The 23267-nt window shown below is 38.1% G+C and overlaps 1 protein-coding gene across 1 annotated transcript in view; it reads left to right on the forward strand.

Annotated features, from left to right (window-relative positions):
* Copg2 (COPI coat complex subunit gamma 2) overlaps positions 1-23267 on the forward strand; it is a 131646-nt gene that overhangs the window by 15336 nt on the left and 93043 nt on the right. The window contains exon 6 of the mRNA XM_046455083.2: positions 21649-21724. Coding sequence (XP_046311039.1) covers positions 21649-21724 — 76 coding nt within the window. The remainder of the gene's footprint in view (positions 1-21648; positions 21725-23267) is intronic.

The following is a 23267-nucleotide window of genomic DNA, read 5'->3' on the forward strand; positions in this document are numbered from 1 at the left end:
GCAAGCTGCTTTGTTGGCACAAGCGGGGTTAAGTATTCAGCCTTGAGCGGGGGCTTGGGCATTTGGGCTTGAAGCAAACAGGTGATAAAGAACCAGACAGACGGTTTGAGAAGCCAGGTCATCCTGCTGCTAACTTTGTTTGGCATGACCTGCAGACCAGCCTGTCCTGCACCTAACACCCTCAGTTCCACTCTTCATTCCTAGTCCAGTCTAGCTCCCTCCCCTCTCTATTAAGGCTGCTCTTCAAACTTTCTCCTAACTGGGTGTACCAGCTTGCTTATCTCTTTGCTTTTCTCGAAGGCGGCCAAAGGCCAAGGGAGGACGGTGGCCCATTGTTACCATATTTCCCTTTGAGAGCAGTCAGAACTCTACAGGTTTCATGTGAAACACCTCAACTTTAAATACTGATACTTGGATTTCTTACAAAACCGGGAGGGTAAACAAAACACACACGTTCCTCCTTAGGCCCAGAAGGCAACTGGTAAAGTGCTCTCTTATGATCACACTTATTCAGGGGTCACCATGCTCTGGACACCTAAGTGGTTTGTCAGAAGGACAACACACAACGGTCCCACTACCGGCCAGATCCAAGCAAGTAGGGGGTCTGTAAGGAAGAGAAGGGGGGTCTGGCTGGAGGGGGCCCTTAGGTCACTTGCCTTGAATATAGGGCAAAGAGAGGACCCAAGAGGGGCCAGAAATGAGGGGGAGCGTTAGCAGAACCCATTTATGGAACACTGGGCTAAGAACAGAGACACAGGAGAGGCGGAGCTTGAGGAGATCTTGTGGGGAGGAATGACAAGAGTACTTAATGACAGGTGATGATTGTTGGCTCTTCTGATGAAGGTGTAGGAGTGCCGGGCTTAAGCCTGGAAATGTGAATCCACCGGGTAAGTTGGTTATTAGACAGCTTGAGTTTGGCCACCAAGGGAGTGCACATAGTCACCTGAGCAGGACCCTCCCATTTTCGTTTTAGAGGGACTTTTCCCCCGGTGGGCAATAGTAAACAAGTTGACCAGGTGTTAAGGAGGTAGGGTTTTGAGAGAGACTGGGGTCAGGAAGGAGCCAGTCTTGATAGCGCCAGAGTTCAGAGCGTAGATGGAAGAGGAGGGGCAGGGCATAGGTTTCGGAGATGGGTATGGATTCTGTAGGCAATCCGGGAGGAATGAGGGGACGGCCATACATGACTTCCTAAGGTGAGACATTAGAAGGCTTCTTTGGTGTAGGTATAGACACAATAAGCTGTTTTCTGTCTACTGTAATGGCCTTTTTCCCTTGAGAGATACAGAACCCTAGATACATGATATTTGGGCCTTTTGTGGAGAGGCCCGATATCTTTAAGGCCAAGAAATTAAGTAGGAGAACTGTGTCATCTGTTGAGCGCCCTTTGGACGGGCTATCGGGTATCCAACTTCAGACGGGCTATGCAGGGGCTTTGACCGTGATCATCCGGCAAACCTCTGACGCCCAATCTGGAGGAGAGAATGCACCCCACCATGACCTTCAAGGTCATGGTGGACTCGCTGGAACCCGGTTCGTGAGCGAGAGGTCCTGAAGGGTGGAAGAACAGACAATCCCCTCCCTCCCTCTCTGTCTCTCTCTCTCTCAACCAACCTTGTCGTCTCCTGACCTATGGGGGCCTCTTCTTCCCTCTCTTCAGACTCCCCCTTATTAAATTCTGCACACAAGATTGGCCTTACTATCAATTAGACAATCAAAGTCAATGGCCCCCAGGAGGATCCCTAGATCCCGCAATTCTCAGAGATCTGTTTAACTTCTGCGAGCGCTCGAAAAAGTGGAAGGAGTTCCCCTATGTTGAGGCTTTTTCTCTTCTTCATTCTCACCCCTGCCTGTCCCACAGATGAACCTCCTCCCTACCGACCTCCCCCATCGGCTCCGTCCAGCCCCTTAGGTGCTCCCCCTGACTCGGCCGATACCTTTAGTTCCCCCCAAACTAGGTCCCGCCCCTAGTCCCACAAACCATGGCCCCTTTAAGAGAGGTTGCTGGACCTGAGGGCATTATCCGGGTACATTCTCTGTGAATGACCTCACGCAACTCAGCGAAGGTTGGGCTCATTCACCACAGAAGATAGTTTCAATGGGTCCTCTAAGCTTATAGCCTCACTTATATGTTATTGGCTAATACTCTCCTTCTTGAGGAACGTACCAGAGTCTGGGAACTTGCCAGAGCCCATGTGGATGAAACTCACCGAGTTAATCCCAAAATCACCCTCCCGGGCCACTTGCTGCCCCAGATCAAACTCCCGACTGGGATTATAATACACAAGCTGGCATACAGAGTAGGGACCGATTCTCCGCATGTATTATTGCTGGGTTCAAAAAAGCGTCACGTAAGGCCGTCAATTTCCAAAAATTACAAGAGACCCCATTGGAATTTTTGGGTTGGCTTACAAAAGCCCTTCAGCACTAACCTAGATCCCGAAACCCCAGATGGCCATCATGTCCTTATGACATATTTCCTCTCACAGAGCTACCCCGCAGACATCTGGACCTAACTAAAAAAGCTTGAACATGGCCCTGCCACTCCCCAGACTGAGAAATTTCAGATGCTCGCCCAGGCCCTGCAGGGTGCTTCCTCGGGTCGCCGCCCAACACCGAAAACCCCCCTGGGTGTCTGCTTCAAGTGTGGCAAGGAGGGACATTGGGCCGGGGCATGCCCCATACCACACACTCCGCATACTCCATGCCTTAAATGTCAACAACAAAGTCATTGGGGCTCTGACTGTCCTAGATCCCATAGGAGGCCTATGGCCAGGGAACCCTCCGACCTTCTGGGCATGGCAATCGATTGACGGTGCCTTGGGTCCTTGTCCCCAGCTATAACGATCAATAGACAGGAACCCAGGGTGCGGATTCAGGTGGATGAATTCAAGGTTGACTTTCTCCTTGACACCAGGGCTACCTTCCCAGTCCTGACAGAATTCTGGGGGCAAACAGTGCCGTCCACCTCTCCTATTGTTGGGGTAGGAGGAAAGACCATCTATCCAAGAAAGACTCCCCTATTTCTCTGTTCCATAGACAACTTCCCATTCTCTCAGACGTTCCTAGTTATGCCCCAATGTCCAGTTCCTTTGCTCAGCTGAGATATTCTCTCTAAATTCAATACGACAATCAACATACGGGCTCCTGGCATCAGTCAGGCCCCAGAATCGGCCTGTTCATCTTTGCTGGCCCTTTTGGCAGAAGACTGGCCATTCTGCTTCACTTGTGAGGCTGACATGAAATACCATACTAACCTGGTTGACCCGATTGTATGGGATACCCACACCCCCTCCACCGTTTCCTGCCCACCAGTTAATATTCATCTCAAAGATCCTAACACCTTCCCAAATCAGGCTCAATACCCCCTGTCCACAAAAGCTCTTCTGGGCCTACAATCTATTATTCAGGACCTTCTTAGCAAGGGGTACCTCCATCCTGCTCATTCCCTTTACAATACTCCCATACTAGCGGTAAAAAAGCCCAACGGGTCCTATCTATGACTCATCAACACCTCCGTTAGGCCCATACATCCTTTGGTTCCCAACCATACACTCTGCTGTCTCAGATCCTCTACACTGCCACCCACTTCTTGGTCATAGATTTAAAGGATATCTTTTTGCCTTTAACCTGGACTGTCCTTCCTCAGGGATTTTGAGCTAGTCTACACCTCTTTGGACAAACCTTGGCCTCCCACCTCCAATCTTTTTACCCCCAGTGCCCTGAATCCACCCTCTTGTAATATGTTGATAATCGTCCCGCAAATCTCTTTGCCCACCTGTGGGAAGGAAAGCACCCCCCCCCCCCCACAGCCTTTAAGGCTACGGTGGCCCTCAGGGACTCCTTCCTTGGGCAGATTCGAAAGTCCTAGTCCTCTCACTTTAAGACTCAGCCACTAGAGAGACACTTACCCTCCCCTTCCTCTCCCCTCTTTCCGGCCCTGGGAGTATCCGGCCTCTCCAGGAGGGGTCCAAAAAGCCTTGGCCAAGGTCTCCCACGTCCCACGTCCAGGATGAGAGCTTCGACTGTCAGGATTCGGTGACGACCAATCTCTGCAGCTCGAGCCTGCCACTAAGGCACTCCTGATTTTTTGGCTCTAGCAGGGACGCCCTTTTTGCCAATAAATCAGTTTCCTCCTTCTCTGCGTCCTCTTCCCTCCTCCTTACATGGGTAATGTGTCCTCTCTGCCAGTCGACTCTCCCCTACAATGCCTCTTGGATCAAATATAGTACCCAGGTCTGGCCCACTTATCCCTTAGACAACCAAAGCAGATGTCCTCTTTTTGGGTCCCTGGATCCCTCCATTCTAAGGGATCTCTTCTAGGCTTTCTTCTTGCTCTGATCCAGTCCTGCTCTCTGCACCCCTTGCAAACCTCTACAAATTCTTCTAGCCCATCTAAAGGGCACTCAACAGATGACACAGTTCTCCTACTTAATTTCTTGGCCTTAAAGGGATATCAGGCCTCTCCACAAAAGGCCCAAATAGCATGTATCTGGGGTTCTGTATCTCTCAAGGGAAAAAGGCCATTACAGTAGACAGAAAACAGCTTATTGTGTCTATACCTACACCAAAGACCAAAGTTGACTCTCCTTCTTGGGTTTGGCTGGGTACTTCAGAGCCTGGATTACTTTTGAATTTCTCCCTCCTCACCAGGCTGCTATATAATCTAGCCAAGGGCCCCCAAGATGAACCCCTACCCTCAGCTGTAGGGAAGCCCTTTACAAAAAGACCCTCCTCTGGGCACCCGCCCTGCATCTCCCCAACCTCTCCCGACCCTTCACCCACTATGTACATGAAAAACAGGGACAAAGTCTGGGCGTTCTGGGTCAGGAATATGGCCCCACGTTTGCACTAGTGGCCTACCTATCCAAACAGTTTGACCCCACCGTCAGGGGCTAGCCCCCATGCCTCAGAGCCCTAGCAGCAGCCCATGACCTCCAGAAAGAAGCACACAAGCTTACCTTTGGCTCCCCACTAACCATCTCATCTCCTCACCTTCTAAAGGATTTCCTCACTTACAAGGGGCTACAGTCACTTCCTCCTTCCAGGGTTCTAAACCCTGCCTCCCTCCTCCCATCTTTTCCCTCACAAGATCCCGTTCACAAATGCCTGGAGGTATTAGAGACAATTTTATCCTGCCCTACCACCATTTCTGAGGGATCCCTGCCCTCTTCAGACCTCGTCTGGTTCTCAGATGGTAGCTCCTTTATACACAAAGGGGTTAGAGTGGCGGGGTATGCTGTCGTTTCCCTCTCATCCATCATAGAGGTAAAACCTCTCCCACCCTATACCACCAACCAACAAGCTGAACTCATAGCTGCCACAAGGGCATGCGAGCTAGCGGAGGGAAAAACCCTCTCCCTATATACAGATTCCAAATATGTCTTCCATATCCTGATCTCCCACGCAGCCATTTGGAAAGAAGGGGGGCTACCACCAGAGGGACGGCAGTCATTAATTCCACACTTATTTCTGGCCTACTATAAGCCTCCAGGCTGCCTTCCCAACTGGGAATAATCCATTGCAAGGCCCACCAAACTGACTCCTCCCTTACTACTATGGGGAATTCCAAGGCCGATCAAGCGGCTCGATCAGCTGCCCTACAGAGCTTTACCTCCTCTCTGCTACTCTTCGTTACCACCAGGGATCGGCCCAAAGATCCCCAGCAACTCTTCCAGTTTCTTCACTCTCTATTCCATTCTAGTCCACAGAGTCTCACCAACTTTCCTTCACTCCTTTTTCACCCTTTCCCCATGCGATAAGACCCTCCTACAACAGATCACTTCTGCTTGTCAGATCTGCCAGAGAACCAATACCAATACTCCATTAAAACCTAAACCTTTCCCTTCTCATCGGGCCCGTGGTCATACCCCAGCTGCAGACTGGCAGATTGATTTCACCAACATGCCTCGAGTAAAAAACAAGCCTTTCCCACTTCTAACAAGCAGGCCTCCACTGTAGTTGACTCACATAATCCCCCGTTTTGGGATGCCCACTTCTATCCAATCAGACAATGGCCCAGAATTCACCTCGCAGGTAACTCAGGGACTGGCTCACATGCTATCACTCCCTTGGCATTTGCATTGCCCTTACTGCCCCAGGCTTCCAGAAAGGTTGAAAGGACCAATAGGTCCCTTAAAGAGACCCTCACCAAGCTCACCAAGCTCACTGGGTAAAGGTACTCCCCTTGCTCTCCCCTTGCTTTATTGCGCGTTAGAGCCTTGCCAAAGAAGCCTTGATCGTTCTTTCAAGGACAATCAAGTATATTGAGCATTCAGTGATACTATCCTATCCATTACTAGAAGGACTCACCCATTGAAAGTCTACATCTGAGGAGTGCTTAGATTCTGGAAGTCTGTTCTCAGGAATGATCTTTCACTCAGAAGTAATGTTGTGGGGCTGGTTAGAGGGGGTGGATATCAATATATGGTAAGTTGTATTCCACATCTCAGTAAAACAGATGAACAATTCCTTAACCATGAGTTGGGATGAAATATATGAGTTGTAGAGATTGTCACCAGGCACACAGTTTTGAAATCATTTGTGGGATAATGTGTGTGTTCGGTATGGAATGGGGGGTAGGTGATAGAGACTTTGAGATTCCTGAAGGAACTAAGAAGCCAAGTCCATCCATTTGGTAAGAAATATAAAAGTCTGAAACAGTTTTTCTCTTTGAAAGGTGCAGTTGTCCCTGAAGAATTGCTTCTGAGGAGTGACTGCCAGGATATGGTTTAGAACAAGAAAGGGAGTGAGACATTATAATCTAACTTAGCCTCCACTGTAGTGAAATTCCCATTCAAGGATCACACAGTGTTTTTTTGCTTTCTTTCTTTCTTTTTTAAAGACTGTAACCTTTATTTTATTTATTTGTTTGTTGTCATTTGTTTTGTTTTTTATGTGGTGCTGAGCATCGAACCCAGGGCCTCACCCGTCCTAAGCAAGCACTCTACCACTGAGCCACAGCAACACCCCCCCACCACAGTGGTCTTTTAATTGCAAGATCCAAAAGCGAATTTCCAGTCCACATTTATCTTGACTTCTTTCATAGTTTTAAAAAACATTTCCTGAAGTTCTATAATTTTGTGGCTTCCAGAAACCATTGTCCTACTTTTCCTCCCATCTCTGATGATCCTGTTTTACTCTTCTCTAGAAGTGGTTACTCTTCTGCCTGTCATCTAAATATTGACATTCTTGGAAGTTTATAGCAGTGCCATTGCTCTTTCCCAAACTTCTTATACTATTTAATACCCTGTACATTTCTCTCTGTGCCTGGAAGTATCCTATTTCCTTTTCCACATAGCTCATTGTATGTATTGACTTCTCTGTTCTTCTTGACAGAAATACCTATCTTTGCACAAACTTTCCTAATCTTGACAGGTTAGTTGTTATTCTCTTTGTTGTTCTCATAATAATTTTCTTTTACCTATATTCTAGTACTTCACTCTACTGCAGTTATTTGTATATTTGACTGCTGTCTGTACTGTTTCTTGAGAACAAAGAACCATATCTTACATAACTTTGCATTTTTAATACCTGGAAAAGTTCTTTTCCTGTATGAGACATGCAACCAAAGTTTGTTGCAGGAGATAAACATGATATAATCCTTTTTCTCCTTCAAGTAAGGAGTTGGAATCATCGGGGCTATCTCAAGAAAGCACTTACACGTGGGCAGAGTGCAGAAAGTGGTTTCATTGATGGGTAATGAGAAACCTTTCTGTGTCTTGCTTCCCTTTGCTTTTTCCTGCCTTGTCTGCAAGCCAACTGACCTGAATTATTTGGATTAATAGTTACTCCCTTTTGAAATGAAATTGTAGCAGACTTTTGAGGAAAGATAATGAAATGATGCCACATCGTAAAACTTCCTTTCTAAGTTGTAATGAAATGAGCAATAGTGAATAAAAGTGAAAGCAAGGGACTTCTAGTTTCAGCTGACATAAAATAAGGCCATTACAGCCCATATTTCCCAGAAACTACAACAAAGATCCCTAGACAAAAATAGAACAATGACTATCTGAGGCCTCCAGAAAGTAAATAGGAGCAGATGAATTAGGGAGAATAAACAGTGCTTAATGAATGACTAATATGGTAACAGTGAGTTCCATGCTAAATTATTCTTTATACCTGAGATTTGAACCAAGGGCAGGCTGAATCCTGAACTGTTTAGTGGGCAGGGTCAATAAGACTCAAGAGAGAATTAAATTTCTTTGGCCTGTACTTTAGTTTGGTTGGTTTGGTTTCTTAAGGACCCTGCAGAACACGGAGGAGAATTCTCTTTTTGTTGTTTGTTTGTTTTTCTCTTTTGCTCTCTTATTCCTGTCCTGAGGGTAGCCCCTGCTGTGGAACAACTTCTCTGTGATGTAACAATGGTGATATGGTCACCTAAAATCTTGAGATTAAAAACTATTTCTGAGCAAAGGGACTCCTGTTATATGAGCATGTGTGTGGGAATCCAAGCTGTTATCATTTCTTTTTTTGTCGTCTTTCTTACCTATTTGTCCTGAAGGTGAGCTTGTGTAGAATTGTGTAGTAGCACAGTGAGCTAAAACTCTGAGAGAACCCCATATGAGAAGAACTGGGGGAAAAAAGGTCGTTGACAACCAGAGAATATAGGAGAAATGACATGAGGAGACATTAGAAAAAAATGGATGCCTTACCAAAGCAGTACATGTATGGAATACACCTGAAGGATCATCTTGATAATATTGAGAGAAACCAAAAACATAACAAAAGTTTTGAAATATGAACTGTTATTGGACTAACACATACAGAACAGGTGTAACTTCCAATCTGGAACTAAATGAGTTGATTTCTTTCTAAAACAACAAAGTAAACATTCAAAAGTCTTTTAATAGGACCCAAAGTTTCAAAATATACTTTGTCCTGGATTCAATTGTCCAGGATTCAATCCAGAATCAATCAACCAGGGAAGTCTGGCCAATTCTCAAGGGAAAAGAGAATCAATAGATGTCCTCTCCAAGATGATCCAGTTGTGATTAGTGCTGCAGCTGTGCTTCATAAAGGTGGACACTCTTAAAATGGAGAGAAAGAAAAAGAGAAGAGAGGGCTCAGCAAACTAGAAAGCAATGGATAGAAATAATCCCAACTGAGAATTGAGAGTAAAGATTGAAAAGAAAAATAAAGAGCCCCACTGACTTTGAGACTGTATGAAAAAGAGCATAATATTCATGTCAATGAAGCTCCTGAAGAGGAGGAGAAAGGGATTGTTGTGGAACAAAATATTTCAAGAAGTAATGACCAAAATTTTTCAAAGTTGAGGAAATATATAAATTTACAGATTTAAGAAGCTCATTGCAATTTACATAAGATAAACATAAAGGAATCCACACTCAAACACATAATGAAACTGCTGAAAACCAGATAAAGGAAAACTCTTGAAAGCAGCTAGAGAAAAACGAAATATTACATATAGAAGAACTTCAAAATAAATCACTCTGGACTTCTTATCAGAAAACATGGAAGTCAAAAGACAGTGGACACCATCTTTAAAGCACTGAAAAGAAGAGAAACTGACTACCCAGAATATTAGATAGCACCAGAAATATCTTTAAGAAATGAAGATGAAATTAAGAGTTCCTCAGAATAAAGCAAACTAAAAGGTTTGTCACCGGAAGACCTGCTCTAAAGGAAAGATTAAGTGAAGCTTTTCAGGTTAAAAGGAAATACTAGAATGATCTTTAGAGAAAGGCCCAGAGCAACATCTTGATAACACTAAAAGAAAACAATTAAAAACAATTGCCGATCCAGACTTCTGTGCTCAGTGAAAATAACTTTCAAAAATGAAGGTGACATAAAGGCAACGTCAGATATACCAAAACAGATTAACATGCAGATATTAAAGGGAGTTTTTAGTCAGAAGGAAAATGATGACTAAATGAAAATGTAAATCAACACAGAGGAGTGAAGAGGGCTGAAGATATAAGAAAATTTTCTAGTTATTTAAATAGCTAATACAAATAATAATTTAGTTTGGTTTTTATAATTTATGAATGATAATAAAAATATGAGGCCAAGAGGAGAAATGGAATTTTATTGCTATAAAGTTTTTACTTTGTGTATGAGGTGAAATAATAGCATTTGAAGGCAGTCTGTGCTAAGTTAAAAATGTTTGTTGTAAGCCCTAAAGCAAACACTAAAGTAACAATGCAGAGTTATAACTAATTAAAGCCTACAAAGGAGATAAACTAAATCATAATAAAACACTCAATCCAAAAGAAGGGGGAAAAGAAAAGAACAAAAAACAGATGAGATGAACAGAAAAGAAGCAACAAGTTGATAATTTCAAACCTAACCACACCAATCCTATTAAAGGTGAATACTCTAAACACCCCATTTCAAAGGCATAGGTTGTTGGACTGGATTTTCTAAAAAGCCAGATCTAACTGTGCTGTTTATAATAATATAGTTTAAATATGTAGAAACAAACAGAAGTAAAAATTGTAAAAAGATAACAACACGCAAACTCTTAACAACAAGGAAGCTGCATTCTTTGTATTGATATCAGATAATATGAATTTTAGTATAAGTAATACTATCAGGGATAAGGGTTTCATTTCACCGTATAAAGAGGACATAATACTCCTGGTTGTTTATGCAGCTGTTAACAGGTTCCTGTTAAACTGATAGAATTGCAAAACTGGTAGAATTTGAAGCAAAAACTGATAGAATTGCAAGAAGAAATTGACAAATCCATAATTATAGTTAGCAATTTTAATACTTTTTTTCTCAAAAATATAAGGCAAGTACACAGAAAATTATTAAGGATGTGAACACTTGAGCAACAAAGGCAATACTTGTTTATTTGCCTGTGGCATCTATGTAGAAAATTGGTAGAATCTAACAAAAGCTACAAGAACTAATACGTGAGTTTAGCAAATTTGCAGAATATAAGATCAATATACAAAAATCAATTACTTTTCAATATATTAGCAAAGAATAATCATAAATTATAACTTAATACTATTTGCAATAGGGTTAAAATGTGAAATACTTTGGTGTAAATCTGTTGGAAGATGTATTACATATGTACACTGCAAACTATAAAACATTGCTGATACAAATTTAATAAGATAGATGGAGAGGTTAATTAGTTATAACTTTAATTAGTTATAACTCTGCACAATATTGAATGGCTCAATATTGTTCAGATGCTTATTTTCTCCAGTTTGATCTACAGATCCATCAACAAACATCCCAGTAGGCTTTTTTGTAGAAATTGAAGGTACTGATTTTAAAATTCATATGGGAATGCACGAAGGTGTTTATTTATGAAAAGGAAAGAATAAAAATGGATAAATTAAATTCTCAGCTAAAAAATGAGATAACAAAATAATTTAAAAGAAGACATTGGGTAGGAAACATAGATCAAAGCAGAAATTAATGAAGAAAATAATGGAAAAATACATCTAATAAATCAAAATTCTGCTTTTTGAAAAGTTAACAAAATAGGAAACCACTAACTAAATTGATAAAAAAGGAAATAAAAATAAAAAGAGAAAAAGCACAAACACACAAAATAAGAAATGACAAGGAAGAAATAATGAATACAAGAGAAATGTAAAAATCCTAAAATAGATTTATAGAGCTCTTTGAAATAAATTTGACATCTAGATGAAATGTATAACTTCCTAGGGAAGTACAAATTGCCAAAAATGATCCTAATATTTTTCAAAAGCAGGGAAACACTAAAGTTATTTGCACTAAGATCAGAAACAGGGCAAGAGTGTTCATTATCTTTATTGCTATTCAGCATTGTACTAGAAGTTTATGCAATGCAATTAGGAGAAACCAATTTGAAACATAGAATGAATTAAGGGCTGGGGTTGTGGCTCAGTGGTAGAGCACTCACCTAGAATGTGTGAGGCACTGGGTTCAATCCTCAGCATCACATAAAAGTAAATAAAATAAAGGTATTGTGTTCATCTGCAACTAAAAAAAACAATTTTTTTTAAAAGAATGAATCAATAAAGAAGTATAAAATTTCTTTTTAAATGATGTAATAGAATTCATGGAAACTCTAGATACTCAATAGTAAAGTGAACTAAAAATTTAGTGTAGTAGCAAGGTATAAAATTAACATAAAACTCAGAAGATTTCATATAGACACACAAAGGTCATAGTGATAGACCTTCCCATTTACAACAGGAACCAAACAGATTAAATACTTGGGAATAAATTTGATAGTAAAGATACAAAACTTCTAAGAGGAAAAACAATTTAAAATCCCTTCTAGGGTCTACATGATCATGTCGCCTTAAATTCATATTTTTTTCAGTTCTAAACCCCAAAGTGATCTTCACTTGGTAGGCTAGCTCTCTGTACTCTTTTTAATATTTTTAAAAATAAGGGCACTGATTCCAGTCATGAGGATTCAATTCCATGATCTAATCACCTCCCAAAGGCTCCATCTCTAAACCCTATAGTCAGATTAAGTTTCTACCCTCTTAATACCTCACAACAGGTATTAGATTATAACACATGAACTGTTGGGGTACACAATCAAACCATTAGCAATCCATATCTCATACACACGAATAAACTGTAGATGAATAAGGAATATAAATTTTTAAAAAATGAAATTATACATATTATACTAGAAGAAAACATGGATATATTCCTCTTTAATATTCATCTAAGGTAAGGTTTTGTTACTTATGACTAAAATTCCAGAAATAATAAAAGGTTGATGAATTTGAATACATAATTTTTGTAAAGCATGTCAATGGAATATAAAATGAACTAAGGGTTTTTCATAGGTCCAAGTTGTGATACAAACAGCTCTTTTCAATTATTGTCATGGTATACTGCTTGACCTTGCCACCCATTTTATGATACAATAATGTGACAGTGGACTCTTGACTATGAGATACAATTGTTTTATCATATTTTACCTAGGAGAAGGCAGCCTAATGGAATGGTAATATAGCCTATCAAATACTCAGGTGAGATACCTGGTTGGAGATGGGACCCTGTGATTGGTTGGGGAATGTTCCTCCATGATATATACATTGATTTGATGGCAAGTATATGGAAATGTCACCAATAAATACATGAGTCTAGGAATTAAGAAGTGGAAGTAGGACTGGACCATCTCACTCTCATTCCAGTGACAGAATATATGTATCTGCTATGGTTTAAACATTTGTGTCCCTGCAAAATTCATGTTGCAACTTAGTTCCTCATGTAATAGTATTAAGAAATAGGGCCTTTGAAAGGTGATTAGGCCATGAACTCATGAATGGGACTAATGCTTTTATAAAAGAGGCTTCAGAGAGCTGCCTTCCTCTCTTCCATCATCTTTTTGGCCATGTGAAGACACCTAGATGGTGCCATCTATGAAGAATGGGCCTTCATTGAATCCATTAGTGCCTTGATCTTGGACTTCCCAGACTCCAGAACTGTGAGCAAATAATTTTTTTTTTTCCTTATAAATTACCCAGTCTAAGGTATTTTATTATACAAGCAGAATGGACTAAGGTGGCATATAATTACCACCCTGAATTGAGATTAGAGGTCTAATTTCCAGGGGACAATGTTTTTGAGGGATGAAAGGGAAGATACATTTCACTCTGGGCTCCTAGTTCCTGTTGGTTGAGGAATTTTGCTAGCACAGAAATACCTAACACTTCTCCATTATACATGCCTAAGTGAGAAGTTGTCAATCATAGGCATCCCACACTCCCATGTCAGAAGAGCTAGAGCAGGAAGTGAGCCAGTTTGCAGATCTGGAATTATGATTACTATTGGGTCACTTTGGATTCATGATGTTAGTGAAGGTAAAGAAGGTGCTACTATACTCATAGAGGTAACTAATTGGTCTTGATTCCAGTCAGAAGCTAGGATTATTTCTATATAATGGTGGTATGGAGGACTTTTTCTAGAATTTACTTGGGCATATTTTAGTTCTTTTCATGCCTGTGACAATGGTGTATAGGGAATAAGGAACAATCAGTGGTCCAACTTGGGTATCAGATCCTTTAGGGTATTTGAGTCAGCCACTGGACAAGTAACCAAGACTAGATGAAGTGCTGACTAAGGTTGAGGGAAAAATAGTATAGGTGGTTATAGGAAGGAGATGAAGTTTATCCAGTATGGTCTTAGAATGAGTTGTAGCAGCAAGGATTATACCAAGTTCTACTTATCTTCCTATCTTTAGTCTTCTGGTGGTTACTACCTTGAAACCTCAGTGGTAGATTGGAGTTAATGAAGGACATGTACAAATTTGAGGGGTGCACAGAGTAGACTGCATTAGATGCCTTTTCTGAGCCACTTTGCATGATCTCATCTTTGACTCAAGCTATGATGTGGTGAGCAATTCTTTGCAGGGCTCAGCTCACTCACATTAATAGTGCCTGTGTGTTTGTTTTCCTTTGATGTTCATTACTCACTTGCAGTTCACATTTTACTCCTCAAAAGCATGGAGGAATTGACACTCTGGGGTTAATATTCAGCCAGGGATCAATATCTAGTGGGTCTGAAATGTATTTCATAAAGTTCTGAGAAGAATGCTTATTAAACAACCAGTTGCCTGTACCAGTGACCCACTCAAGAAAACTTCTTTATGTTGATTTTATTCCCTGTTCAACATCCCTGTGCTCTACTTGTCCTCTGAACACATTCCTAAATAAAAGTCTTGTAGTCAAGCCTTTGCAGCTAGGGCAGCCCAAGCAAAGACAGAAGTATGGAGCATGATTAGCAAACTATTGCCCATGGCCAAAGCCACTACTAATTTTGTAAATAAAATTGTATTGAAACACAGCTACACACATTTTTTTAATGTATTCAGTATGCTGTTTTCATGCTGAAGGATTGAATAGTGTGGAGGAGACATATAGCCTACAAAATTGAAAATATTTACTAACCAAACCTTTCTGGAAAAAGCATGCCAACTCTGTCTGCAAAATTATAAGAAAAAGAATGAGAGCCAAGAATAGTATAGCTAAGCAAATTGTCTTTCAAGTATAGGGAAAGCAATCAGGCTTTCAGAATTCAGGGACCATAATACCTATAAGCTTTTCTTTAAAAATTAAAAATTCAAATTATAGTAATCCAAAAGTCAAAAGAATGAATTCTGTAATAGCGAGAGTGTAGGAAATAAGTTAGCAGTAAACATTAAATTTATTCAATTATAGAAGTAAGGTTAAACTACTTTCGGAATTATGGTTAAAGATAGAATTAAATGTTATAATGTGCATAATTATAAATGTTTTTCATGATAATACTAAAAGAATGATATTAACAAAAATAGAGAAGGGAGGGCAGATGAAAGAGGAGACATTGTACACTAATTTTTTTGGCTTTCATAGGACAACTGTTTTATCTAAACTTATTGCAACCACAAAAAGAACTGAAGTTAGAATGTAAGTCTTCCACATTTCAGAAAAAAACCCCACAACACTGCAAAACACAACACAACCCTTATTGCTGTATTATCCAATCAGGTAGCCCTTAGCTGTATACACATATGTGTGTACTTAAATTATAATGAACATTAGGGCTGGGGTTGTGGCTCAGTGGTAGAGTACTTGCCTAGCATGTGTGAGGCACTGGGTTTGATCCTCAGCACCACATAAAAAATAAACAAATAAAATAAAGTTATTGTATCCATCTACAACTAAAAATAAAAAAGTATAATGAACATTAATTAAAGTTAAATAAAATTTAAAATTCAGTTACATAGTTTTGCTTAGTATATTGTAAGCGCCCAGTAACCACATCTAACTATGGCTACTGTGTTGGATAATGTAGAACATTTCCATCATAGCAGAAAGTTCTATTAGTGCTGCCTTATAGGAAAAAGAAGTGTTCAGAATAGTCCTAACACAAAACAAATCAATGGAACTAACCCTAAACATGCCCCTTAAAAGAAATTCAGATTAGTTTAAAAATTAAAATACAACTAACTAGATACTATATACTGTAAACAAGGTCATGAAGTCGGAATGTGAAAGGATGTATTGAAAGGAAGCTCAAGTGATAATATTAGGAAACTGGTTTTAGTGCAGAAAAGTTTTGAATGAGGAATACATTATAAATACTCTACCACTGAGCACTGTTACCACTGAGCCACAACCCCAGCTCCCTGACTATTATGCTTTATAAAGATTAATTTTTATGTAACTTATACCTTTATAATAGAAAAGTTACCTTTACAAGTACATTATAAATACCCAAAACAAGAATAGAACTATAATGAATTATTATTTACCAATTAATATAGCATCAAAGTATAATCACCAAAAATCACAAAAAATATAAACAGAAACAAAATAGTATCAGTCCCTGTTAAAAATAGAAGGCAAAAAAACCAAAACAAAACAAAAACCAACCCACCGAGGGGTAGAAAGGATCTGACTATTATGCTTTTTTTTTTTTAATATTTTTTTTAGTTATAGGTGGACACAATGCCTTTATTTTTATTTATTTATTTTTATGTGGTGCTGAGTACCGAACCCAGTGCCTTACCCATGCTAGGTGAGCACACTATCACTGAGCCACAACCCCAACTCCCTGACTATTATGCTTTATAAAGATTAATTTTTATGTAAATTATACCTTTATAATAGAAAAGTTACCTTTACAAGTGTTCATGGAAAACTTGTTAAGTGTTTAGCATACATTCATCCCCTGAAACTACTTAATTTCAGAGAGCGGAAATATAGTAGAGACTATATTTTTTGTTACAGTGGAAACTATAAATTTATTTGAAAAGGAAATAACAATATTAAGGTACATAAAAATATACATAAAAATAAAAAAGAGGCCTCATCTTTTGCCTGAGTATAAATGAAAATTGAAATTGCAGTATATTTAAAAAATATGAATGATCAAAAGCTATTATTTCAACTAAAGTTATACTCAAAGGAATTTTTTTTGTTGTTGTTGATAGACCTTTATTTATTTATATGCAGTGCCAAGAATCGAACCCAGTGCCTCACACATGCCAGGCAAGTGTGCTGCGCTCCTGCTAAGCCACAGCCCCAGCCTCAAAGGAAAATTTGCAGTTATTAGCACTGAAATTACTAAATGAATGTATTCCTTAGGGTTCTCCATTGACTATAGAATCTAGTTTGTAGACTTTTTAGAAGTCTAAAGAACCAAGCTTGCATCCTACAGAGCCAGAAAGAGAACATCAGGGAAAATCACTCACACTACAGAAGTGTTTTAGCAACATACTGTTGCTGTGGTCACCTGCTAAGCACTGTAATACGTTCAAGAAATATCCAAAGTTCCACCACAGTCACACTAGAAAAAGCAGCTGTCTCTAACTAAAGTTCTTATTTCCTGGGGCTGGGGTTATAGCTCAGTGGTTAAGCACTTGCCTAGCATGTGTGACACTGGATTCGATCCTCAGTACCTCATAAAAATAAATAAAATAAAGGTATTTTGTCCATCTACAACTAAAAAATGAAAAAAGAAAAAATCTTATTTTCCTACACATTGCCTACTTCTGTATTTAAATGGACTTAGTTATGTCTACATGACAGACTTAGGTCATATGTGTGTATCCTAGCTGCAGAGAGTTTAGGAAGTTTGCTTCTTAGTTTTCCAGCAGAAAAGGAAAGCAAATGTTAAGGGATTTTTGAAGTATGTTTGTTTTCAGTGTTTTAACTTATAATATTTTGCAGTGAGAAAATATGAAAAGCAATGAATTATGTATTTTATTTATGAAGTCAGAAAAATTATAAAAGCCCAAGGAAAGCCATAGGAAGATGTTAGCAATGGTAATCAGAGATGAATAAAAATTGATTGAGAAAAATAATAGATAATTCAGAGCAATTTTTTCTATGAAAACATAAATTATCAAAACTGACCCCCAAAGAGACAGAAAGCCTTAAGTAGACCATACTGGTAGAATAAAGTGATTACACTTAAAGGCTTATAAAAATAGTGTTGTATAGAAAACTAGAGAATGATATTACGTATCATCTCTGATAGAAAGGTCTTAAATAAAATTTTGACAAATAGAATGTGAGAAATTTTTCAAATATAGTTTCTTGTATTAATAGATCAAAGGTAAAAGCCACATAATTATATGCCCAGAAGATATTTGTCAATATTCAATACCTGTTTTTTTTAAAAAACTCTTAAGAGAAAGAGGTACATCATGCTGTCATAATTAAAAGAAAGGTATATTATATATCTAAAGTCAGCATTATAGTTAACTGGAAACATACTTACTAAGTCAGGAACAATATGAAATAACCAATATTACCACTGCTCTACACATATTAACCAGTAACTGCATGATAGAAATAATACTGTAAAGAAGGTGGCAAAATTATTATTTAACATGATTGACTAATATACCAAACTTTTTGGATTTGAATTCCCCTACCCTTTTGCTTTCCAGACAAGTTATTCTGTGCTTTTTTTTTTTTTATATTTATTTTTTAGTTGTAGTTGGACACAATACCTTTATTTTATTTATTCTTATGTGGTGCTGAGAATTGAACCCAGGGCCTTGCACATGCTAGGCAAGCGCTCTATTGCTGAGCCACAACCCCAGCCCTGGTGTTTTTTTTTTAATCTATAATAGTACTAATCCCTTCCCATTAGGATTTTGTGGAGATTAAATTAGTAGTATTCCTATATTCAAATGCTTATTAGAACATATAATAAAAGGTACAATTTATAGTGGCATACAAAAATGATGAAATATTGAAAAGCAAACTTAAATGTATAGGGCCTATCTCAATGAAATGAGGAACATTTAAAGAAGGCTTGGAAAATTGGAAAAAAATCCATCCTTTGTTAGCCTATGTGTTGAGTAGAGGACACTTCCAAGTAAAAATTTCTTTTTTAAATTTTTGTTTTTAAAATTTTTTAAAAATTTGTTCTTTTTAGATATACATAACAGTAGAGTGTATTTGACATATTATACATACATGGATGTACAATGTCTCATTCTTGTGGTTGTACATGATGTGGAGTTACACTGATCATGTATTCATATATGAACATAGGAAAGTTATGGACGATTGATTCCATTTTCTATTCCCATCCTGCCTCCCTTCCCTTCATTCCCCTTTGTCTAATACAGTGAACTTCTATCCCCCCACATTATTGTTTGTTAGCACCTGCATATCAGAGAGAACATTTGGCCTTTGGTTTTTTTGGAATTGGCTTATTTCACTTAGCAGGATAGTCTCCAGTTCCATCCATTTACCAGCAAATGCCATAATCTCATTCTTCTTTATGTCTGAGTAATATTTCATTGTGTATATATACCACATTTTCTTTATTCATTCATCTGTTGAAGGGCATCTAGATTGATTTCATAGCTTAGCTACTGTGAATTAAGCTGCTATAAACATTGAAGTGGCTTTGTCACCATAATATGCTGATTTTCAGTTCTTTGGGAATAAACTGAGGATTGGGATAACTGGGTCAAATGGTGGTTCCGTTCAAAGTTTTCTGAAGAATATCAATACTGCTTTCCAGAGTGGTTGTACCAATTTGCAGTCCTACCAGCAATGTATGAGTGCACCTTTTCCCCCACATCCTTGCCAACATTTATTGTTATCTAAGTAAAATGTTAATATTTGGCAAATGATTCTAAGTCTCATCTGAAATAGTCTGACAATAGCCAGGATAACTTAGATAAAGAATGAGGGCAGGGAAAACCTCTCTCAATTAAAAAAAAAAAAAATTGTATGGTGGTATAGTAGTTAAAATAAACTTCCACTGAAAAGGATTTAAAAAAAACCCAAAACAAGAGTCATATAAGAGAAAGTACAGAAATAAACTCAAATTCACATATGACTTTAGTATATAAAAGATGGCATTGCAGATTATTGCTAGAGTCTCATTATATAAGTGCTCATATGAAAAGATTTTCAAGTTATATTAATAGTAAAAAAAAAAAAAAGTGAAAAAAAAAACCCCAACATTCCCAATCAGTGCAAAAATTTAAAAAGAATTATTAAGCTGGGATAAAAGCTACCAATTGGGGGATGGGAAAGGCAATATGGATTTCTATTCTACAAGTTTCACAAAAGTTAACTCACTATTTTACTTTGATACTATGCATATCTGTTTTCCTGACAATCTTTTACCAATAATTTTAGCATTCGTTGATATTACTTGCCTGATTTTATTATTATGGTGGTTGAAAATGGTCATTTTTCCCCCCATTTTTATCATTTATTACTTGACGTTCTTTAAAAAATAACTTTATTCCCTTTAAAAAAAATGCCTTTTAAAAAGAATGTTTTTTTGGTCATCAGTTTGGAATCCTGGACTTTTATTTTTTCTGTTATAAATAATTTCTATCATTATATAATTTTGTGATGCCATGTTATTCCAAATTTGAGTAACAGAAGGCTCCATTTTAAATTTAATTGGAAAACTGTAAATTTTGTTTAAAAAGAATGGTTAATAAATCATTTATATGTAAACAATGTAAATTTATACTGCCACTAAAAAGATATTTTAGAAATATTTATGTGTTTTAGAAATATTTGTATATTTTAAAATACATGGATAGATAGTAAGTGCTGATATGGAAAAGTTCTCATATTATTAAGTAAAAAAGGAAAGGTGTCAAAGGAGTGAACATCCATTGATGTACATTTTGATAATGTGTATACCGTTTTAAAAACTTCTTTAATAAAGAACTGTTTACAGTGGTTGTTTCTAAGTGATATTAAAGGCTAGGTAGGTGGGCAGAGACTTAAGAATTATTTTATACTTTTCTGAATATTTTAAAAATGTATTGTTAAATGAATTATATTTATAATTTTGAAAAGAAAGAAATCAGAGGACTCTTGGTTACTCTCAACTTTTTCCTCTGGTGTCCTAATGCTGTGAGTTGGGCTATTTTGGATTATGTAAGAGGAGTTGAAGAATGGGGAATTGATAGTTTGGGGATAGTATAAGTGCATGGAAGACAAGAGAAGGGAGAGTCCTCCGTTAAAAACCTTCTTAAAGTATGGGTGTAGAATTTTGTTGTTCAGTCTTCATGTCTATACCTGTTTCTAAAGCTCAGCAGAAATATCTGAAGCTGTTGATTATTATTTTAGAAAGTTGTACAGGAGGGTGAGATAGACTTCATGGGTTAATAATTTTTGAGAGTTGCTTATAAAAAGTTCTGTCTACTAAAGGATTTGGGTGGATTTCAGCCTAGGCCTCTCAGTACTGTTGTCCTTATTTTATTTTTTAATGCAAATTTTCAATATTTTAAATTGTGTTTTTTTCCCTTGTTATTGTTTATGTGATTTTTATCTCTCTTTCCACTGGCATTAAGTTCTATGAAGGCAAAGGACTTTGTTTTATCATTGTATTCTGTAGCTTAGAATTGTCCACTTCTAATAGATTTAGCACTTACAAAAAGAATATACTCTGCAGGGGCTGGGGTTGTGGCTCAGCGGTAGAGCACTATTCTAGCACATGTGAAGCCCTGAGTTCGATCCTCAGCACTGCATAAAAGTAAATAAATAAAATAAAGGTATTGTGTACAACTAAAAAGTAAAAAATAAATATTTTTTAAAAAAGAATATACTCTGCAAACATTTGTTGATTCAGTAACTGTGTTAAGATAACTACGGGAACAATTGAGAATTAGCTAGGAGTGGACTCCTTAGGAGAGAACATTTCAGTTGATGTCCATTTAACTAATTTGGTTTTTTTTAGTCTGACTAAGGACATGACTGGAAAGGAAGATATATACCGAGGTCCAGCCATCAGGGCTCTCTGCCGAATCACAGATGTAAGTTCTCTTGTCTTACTGAGTTACCTAAGGGAGCTTTTTAACTGCTAATGATGTGTACATTTAGTATGATCCCCTGGTTTGACTTGGTCAATCTTCTGTGTAAGAGAAACAAGACCACCGGAAAGGCTTTTGTGATTCCAGGCTTTTTTTTTCTTTCAGTTTGTTTTTTTCCTTTTGTTTATTCGTATTAGTCTATTTTCTCTGTATTTGCCCTCACAAACTTATTGTAATTAGGGCACTGTTTTTATTTAGCTTTTTAGTCACTGTGACCAAAAGACCTGACAAGAACAACATAGAGGAGGAAGTGTTTATTTTGGCTCTTGGGTTGAAAGGTTCAGTCCATTGTCAGTTGAATCTATATCTTTAGGTATGAGGTGAAGCAGAGCATTATGGTAGAAGGGCCTGAAGTAGAAAAGCAGCTCAAGACTTGGCAAGCAGGAAGCAGAGAGAACTCTACTCACCAGGGGCATAATATAAATCCCAAAAGCACACTCTCAGTGACCTATGTCCTCCAACCGTAACCTACCTGCCTACAGTTACTGGCCAGTTAACCCATATCAATGGATTAATCCACTTATTAGATTATACCCCATAATCTAATCATTTCACCTATAAAAATTCTTGTATTATCTTATACATGAACTTTTGGGGAACCCTCTCATATCTAAACTATAACAGGCACATTGGTTATAGGAAACAAAACCCATTCAAATTTCATTTTAAAAATAAAAAACTTTATTATAGGACACAAGTGTTTCAGAATTAGAGGCTTATTAACTAGTCACCAGAGCAAGAAATAGAAAGCTCTAAGGGAACTAACTCAGCAGTAAGATTTCTCAGATATTTGCTGTGATGATCTATCTTCTACCAGATTTAGGCCCCCTTGTTCAAGATATTTAAGAGAATCTCATTATCCCTTAGTAAAGCCAGTAGTTTGTATCCACTTGGGTCTGAGTCAGGTGATTAACTTTGATCTAGTCCATTGTGTCTGGAAGGATTAAGTCATATAAAGTACATCAAGTTATTCCTTTCTAGGAATTCTGAGTAGAAAAGATTAAAATGAAGGTAGGCCAGCATTGCCAAACAGATTGAATAACAGCTGTACTATAATTCATGCTTTGATATATCTTATGTGTGTCTTTGCAACCTTCTCATGTTTTAAAGTTTGGGCCTGATCAAATTGTAAATTTAGTAAATCTGGATTATAGAACGAATAATATAAACAGGTTAATTTTTTTGCTGCCTTTTTGTTTCATTGTGGTTGTTTTTGTGTTCATTGTTTGATTGGTAACATAAGATTTGGCCATGCCAGAATATTGATCTTGGTTCACTCATTTTTATCTGCCACCACTGTATTACCACCTTCTTACTGCTCACATTTTTCCCAGTGAAGGTTAAAAAGAATTTTATTTCTCAAGACTTCCATACTGAGGTTTTACTATAGTAGGATATTACAATTACACATTGATTTCTTATATGTCTAAGATAATCAGGAGTTATATTTAATTTATAGGACTGTCTGGGATTCACATATAATGTA

This window comes from Marmota monax, unplaced genomic scaffold, assembly GCF_021218885.2.
Source record: "Marmota monax isolate L192 unplaced genomic scaffold, Marmota_monax_Labrador192_F-V1.1 WCK01_AAM20220418_F8-fsc00131, whole genome shotgun sequence".
Classification (NCBI taxonomy): domain Eukaryota; kingdom Metazoa; phylum Chordata; class Mammalia; order Rodentia; family Sciuridae; genus Marmota; species Marmota monax.